The following is a 5575-nucleotide window of genomic DNA, read 5'->3' as shown; positions in this document are numbered from 1 at the left end:
TACAATTAATCAAAGTATGCACCTAAACTATGGACACATTTTGCCATCTTAAGGGTAGCTTGTCTATGCCAGCATCGAAGAAGCCTAGAGAGCAAGTGGCAATGAAATCACAAAAGACGTTTTCCACAGCTTGTTGAGAATTGAATATTTTTCCCTTTCAAGAAGTGGTCCAAAGGCTGGAAGAAGTGGTAGTCAGTTGGTGCAAGGTCTGGTGAATATGGTGGATGACAGAGAGTTCCAAGTCCAGCCTCTGTAGTTTGAGCAGCATTGTTTTTCACAACATGTGGTCTTGCAAGAGGATTAGCTTGTCTCTATTGGCCAATCTCAGCTGCTTAAGCAGCAAGCATCCTCATTGTTTCATCCATTGTTGCAGTAGATGTCCACTGTAATAGATTGACCAGGTTTCCTGAAGCTATAGTGGATAATACTAGCACTGGACCACCAAATAGGCACGATTAGCTTTTTTTTTTTTTTATGAATATTTGGTTTTGGACTGTGTTTTGGCACATCATCTTTATTCAACCATTGTGCTAAATTCTTGCAATTGTCAAAAAGAATCCATTTTTCATCACATGTAACAATACGGTATAGAAATGGGTCATCTTTATGTCACAACAACAAAGAAAGGCAAGCTTCGAGACGATTACTCTTCTGATGCTTATTTAATTCATGCAGTACCTACCTGTCTAGCTTCTTTACCTTGCCAATTTGTTTCAAATAGTCCAATAATTGTTGGAATAATAACATCAAACTTTGCTGCTAATTCAGGCATAGGTTGAGAAGGATTCGCTTCTACTTCAGGTTTCAGCTCACCGTTATCCACTTTGGTTTCAGGTCACCCACATGGCTCACTTTCAAAATTAAAATCACCAGAATGGAACTTCTCAATCACTGACGTACTGTGCTTTCATTAGCCATATCCTTCCCAAACACTTTGATGATATTTCAAGCTATTGTCATGATGAAACTCATATTCAAAAACAACATGAATTTTTGACTTATCCATGGGTTCACAAAAATTGCTCTAAAAAAAATCAACAGATCATCACAAGCCAAAACATGGATTTGAAAGACTGAGAATGTACCTTCACAATAGGAAAAACAAAAACAAACAAACAAAAACAAAAAACCCAAGAAGTGTCCAAGAGAAATGTCAGAAATATCAACTGTTAAACTTAGTACTTAAGGAAATCGGACATTTCATACTTAATGACCTAATACATAGAAGTTTCTAGACTTGAGACCAAAATCAAGTTTCACTCATTCCAGAACACACACACACACACACACAAAGCTAGAAAGTAGGCTAGAATATTGGGCCAAAAAGAGAAAGGACTTGAGATATAACAAAACCATTTGCAGAGGGAGTCGAGATGACAACCTCCATTTCCGGTTGGCTCCCTCTGGAGTGTTTTGAGTGTCCTGAGAGGTCAGATTGCCGACAGACATGGCCCATGGACATGGACATGAACATGAACACAGACATAGTAAAATGGAACTCCCAGATTATAAACAGTGGAAGATAGAAGGGACACCATTAGAAACTATCCAACAGAAGCTGGCTGCGCAAGGACTAAGAGATCCATGGGGCCGCAATGAAGCTTGGAGATACATGGGTGGCTATGCAAACAATGTTTCCTTTGTTGGTGCATTATTAAAAGGATTCAGATGGGGATTTGCTGCATTTGTGGTAGCTGTAGGGGCTGAATATTTCCTGAAGTCCCTGGATAAAGGTGAGAAGCATCACTGAAGATAATACCTGGAAGTATCTTAGTGATTTCATAACTCTCTTATAAAAATAAGATTTCTTCACTATAGCCTACTTGTGTCTGTTTGTCCCTTAAAGAATATAAGTAAGATTTAATAAAGAAAAGCATATACCAGTAAAAAAAAAAAAAAACAAAAAAAACATTTGCAAATATTAGCTCCCCACAAGCCTGAATTTATACACTGAATAAAGGACAGGGCAGAAAGCCAGGCCATAGGTAAATTAACATATCTTGGTTGTCATTTTGCTAGGCAAGAAAGAATTCCAGGAGTCATAATTGGAAATGCTTAAGTTTAAAGATAGATATCCATTCCTTGAGTAGGATCAGGAAACAGAAAGCTAATATGTATCTGTTTTAAGGGCACCTAGCATTTGTTTTAATCGGGTATGGTAAGACATGCATTATCACTGCACTAAGCAATGACTTTATAGCACTGGACAGGTCATTCTGCTGTTGTTAAAGGGTATGTCTGTAGGTAGTGGAGAGAAGTAGAACTAGATGATTACTAAGGTTTCTCACTGCCTGTATTTTTCGGTATAGCCTAACCAGATCTTTAGGAGAGGAGCGATATGAGGAAACTTGTTCTGGCAGCGTGTGCAGGATGCACTTCTGAGAGGAAGCTCACCCAAGAGTTGTAATAGAGGCCGTTGGCATAGGGAAGAATTGAACTAATAGTCAGAAGGCCTGCATTCCTACTCTCCCACCCCATTCTGTTGCTGGGTGATATTGAGTGACTTCCTGGACCAAGGATTAAAAACAATTCCAAAGAGTTTAGAGATTCAAAGCTTAGTAGAACAGTGATGAAATGAAATAGGAATGGAAATCATGTGGTAAAATAAGTTGTTAAGTAGTTGTATAGAAAGTATGCTGTCATATATATTCAGTTGTATGTAATTTCATCTGACTGTAGGTTCCCTAAGGAGAGCAGGTTGTTAACCTGAAGAGAATCTCTGGATATTCTTATTAAACTTAAGTATAGAGTTTTCCATTACTTATCTTTCCCTTTCCTCAGTTCCTGTAACACTGGTTAGCTGCCACAGGTTGCTTGGTAAACAACCTGTTGATTGTTTCTTAATTGCCTGTTATTATGCTCTGAATGTTTTTCCTATGTCTTACAAAAGTAGACTATGAGCTTCTCAAGTTAAGAGCTATGTCTAGATTCCTTATAAGTATCTAGTGACTTCTGAACACATGGACACTCAATAAGTATTAAGAGATGATAAATTTGTTGCCTGGAAGAATCTTATAAAGCTTCTAATTAGCCCTCTAGTCTTTGTGATGCACAAACTTGGGGAATTTGCTCATCCAAGGTCCAAGGCAAGGTGGTTGTGGTGCCCTGACCCAGTCCCATGCCTGGCTCTTCTTACCGTGCCTCTTGATTGGTAGACTGAGTGTTTGGTGCTTGCATAAGCCTTCTTGCAAGCTTACTGGTTTTTAAAAGAAAAGCTAAATTCATTTAAATGTTTTACAAATTCTAATTGCCCATAATTACATAAAATTTCTCAAATGATATAATTTTTAACTAGGCCTTTATTCTGTCATTTGTCATTGATATAGATGACAGGAATAGAATATGTATTAAAATGTCAAGTATACTAGGATGATGACATTTTATGTAAGTGGATAATTAAATCACATTTTGGAAGAAATGATAATCCCTATTTCCAAAAAAAAGTGAATTATATTTGAGAACATTTTCTTGAGATGTCTCCAATTGGTATTCTATAACTCAATACCAACCAGCTTTATATATTACCTCAGAGCTGCCAAAAGACAAGACAAGATGATGCCTTAGCAATGTGGGGAAGACTATGTAGAATGTACACGTCTAAATGCTTCCCCAAAGCATAGTGGAAGATGCACATTTTATTTCTAACAGTGTGTCTTGGGGCCAAAAACAAACTGCTCACCTTAATTACAAACATTGACAGAGGTATGATCCAATATGGGATTAATTGAAAAATATTTGCTTACTAGAAAGTAATAGCACTCATAGGGCTACAAATGATACTAATAAAAAATGATGTTTTACACCACAAATGTTTGGCAACACTTGTGTTTCTACTCCAATTGCTTGTGACTCTCAAATTGCCTAACTCTCCACTCAATCTCTTGTTAGAAGAGTGATGATAATTTTAAAAACTTGAATATATTATGATTCTACTTTAAAGTTATCTGAGTATAATCCTATAGGGTAAAGAATGTTAACAATGAAAAGAAATAAGTGTTATATTAGAATTTTAACATTCCTTTTTATGCATATATGTATGTGTGCATGTCTATAAATCAGTCAGAAGAAAAAATTTTAAAAAATCATGTTTCAGCATTATTTCAATAATTAGACCCTGAAAAAATTATTTTAAATTTGTCATTTATATTTTAATTATGCATTCTTTATGCTTTCTACTGTGGGCGTGTGTTGTATGCTAATGTAGATTTTAATTTTTTTATTATACTAATGATGATTGCAATGGTTTCTTAATTGGAACTTGAAAAGTATTTAAAATGCCAAATGTTATTTCCTCCTAGATCTTGCATTCTTCTTATGTTTCAGTGACAAATGTGGTTCACTGCTATAAGTTATAACCATTTAGATATTATATTTTTATAATGGGTAAAAGAACATCACTTAAGAAAGTAATTAATTACCTGAATGAGTCCTATCTCTTCTGTTCTGTATCCAAAATTGCAGATATAAAAAGCAGAGAAACTCTCTTGCAAGGGGAAGAGGAATTTTCATACTGAACAGCAGACTGCTTTGATATATACTCATTGACAAACAAAAAAAAATAGAACAAGGAAATGTGAATAGGTAATACAGATAATTTGTTGTTAGTCTTTTTGCTAAAAAAGACTAGAGCAGAAATCTAAGGCTTTTCTTTTGATTAGTTTAAACAGCCAATTCAGAGATAATAGCCCATCATTTTTGAAAGAAAGGGAAAAATTTGTGTATCTATCTACTTATCTATCGTCCATCTATCTGTAGCTATAATCTACCTATCTCCTGGATCAGCCAGAATCTTGTCAGGAAAACAGAAACCACATTTAGAATTTCAAAGAAAGAGGATTTAATTCAGGGCATTATGTACACACATAAGACTCAAAGAGTAAAAAAGGGAAGCCCTGGTATCTCAGAAATTTGTAATTGTTGGAAGGGACAACTATACTTAGAAAAGAGGGCATGTCACCAGAAACTGGGAGCTTAGAGGGCTCCTGCTCAGGCCTTTATAGGGGAAGGCACAGCCTGGTGTGTACTTTGAGCTCCTAGGGGCAAGGCCTATTGGTGCTTAGGCTGTGAGAGAGAGAAAGAGACGGATTCTCTGGCTCTGAGAGGGTAAGGCCTGGCCTCTCTGGTACCTCTGAGGGTGTGAGGCAGGTGGATGTTTCCATTGCAGAAGTTTGAAGTGAAGGCCACATCTGCTGCTGCTAGAATAATGCTGGAATAAAACTGGAAAACATGAAGGAAGTCCTTTATCCCTTTCTCCTTCTTTTCAATACCCTTAAAATAAAACAAAAAATAATAAATAAAACCTAAACAGAAAGCCAGATGTAAGATGGTATGGAAAATATAATTTATAGAAAACTAGTCCCAGCCTCACAGAGCCAGGTGAGGTGGGCTTGGAGCAGAGAGACAATAGCCACCTTGTCTTATTCTTAACTTTCTTCTTAGCTCAGATTTGTTTTCCCAACAGCTTCTGCTGTGGTGTCTATCAGATGTCTCAAACATAACGTCGAAAAACCGAACCCAAATATGCTTTTCTCATATTAGTAAATGGTGTTACCATCCATCTGCCTGCTCAGATCAA

At 36.5% G+C, this 5575-nt stretch overlaps 1 protein-coding gene across 1 annotated transcript; it reads left to right on the top strand.

Annotated features, from left to right (window-relative positions):
- Window positions 1-1368: 1368 nt before the first annotated feature.
- Window positions 1369-1880, top strand: LOC123644357 (NADH dehydrogenase [ubiquinone] 1 beta subcomplex subunit 3-like). Its single transcript, XM_045560438.1, has one exon. It carries the CDS (start codon window positions 1448-1450, stop codon window positions 1748-1750), a length of 303 nt encoding a protein of 100 aa, XP_045416394.1. The 5' UTR covers window positions 1369-1447; the 3' UTR covers window positions 1751-1880.
- The last annotated feature ends 3695 nt before the right edge of the window (window positions 1881-5575 follow it).

The sequence above is a fragment of the Lemur catta genome, chromosome 9 (genome assembly GCF_020740605.2).
Source record: "Lemur catta isolate mLemCat1 chromosome 9, mLemCat1.pri, whole genome shotgun sequence".
Taxonomy (NCBI): Eukaryota; Metazoa; Chordata; class Mammalia; order Primates; family Lemuridae; genus Lemur; species Lemur catta.
The sequence above is the reverse complement of the archived record's forward strand: the minus strand, read 5'-3'. Positions and strand labels throughout refer to the sequence as shown.

Excerpts from the sequence above, each read along its gene's own strand:
- LOC123644357 (XM_045560438.1), top strand. The coding sequence starts at position 1,448 with ATGGCCCATGGACATGGACATGAACATGAACACAGACATAGTAAAATG.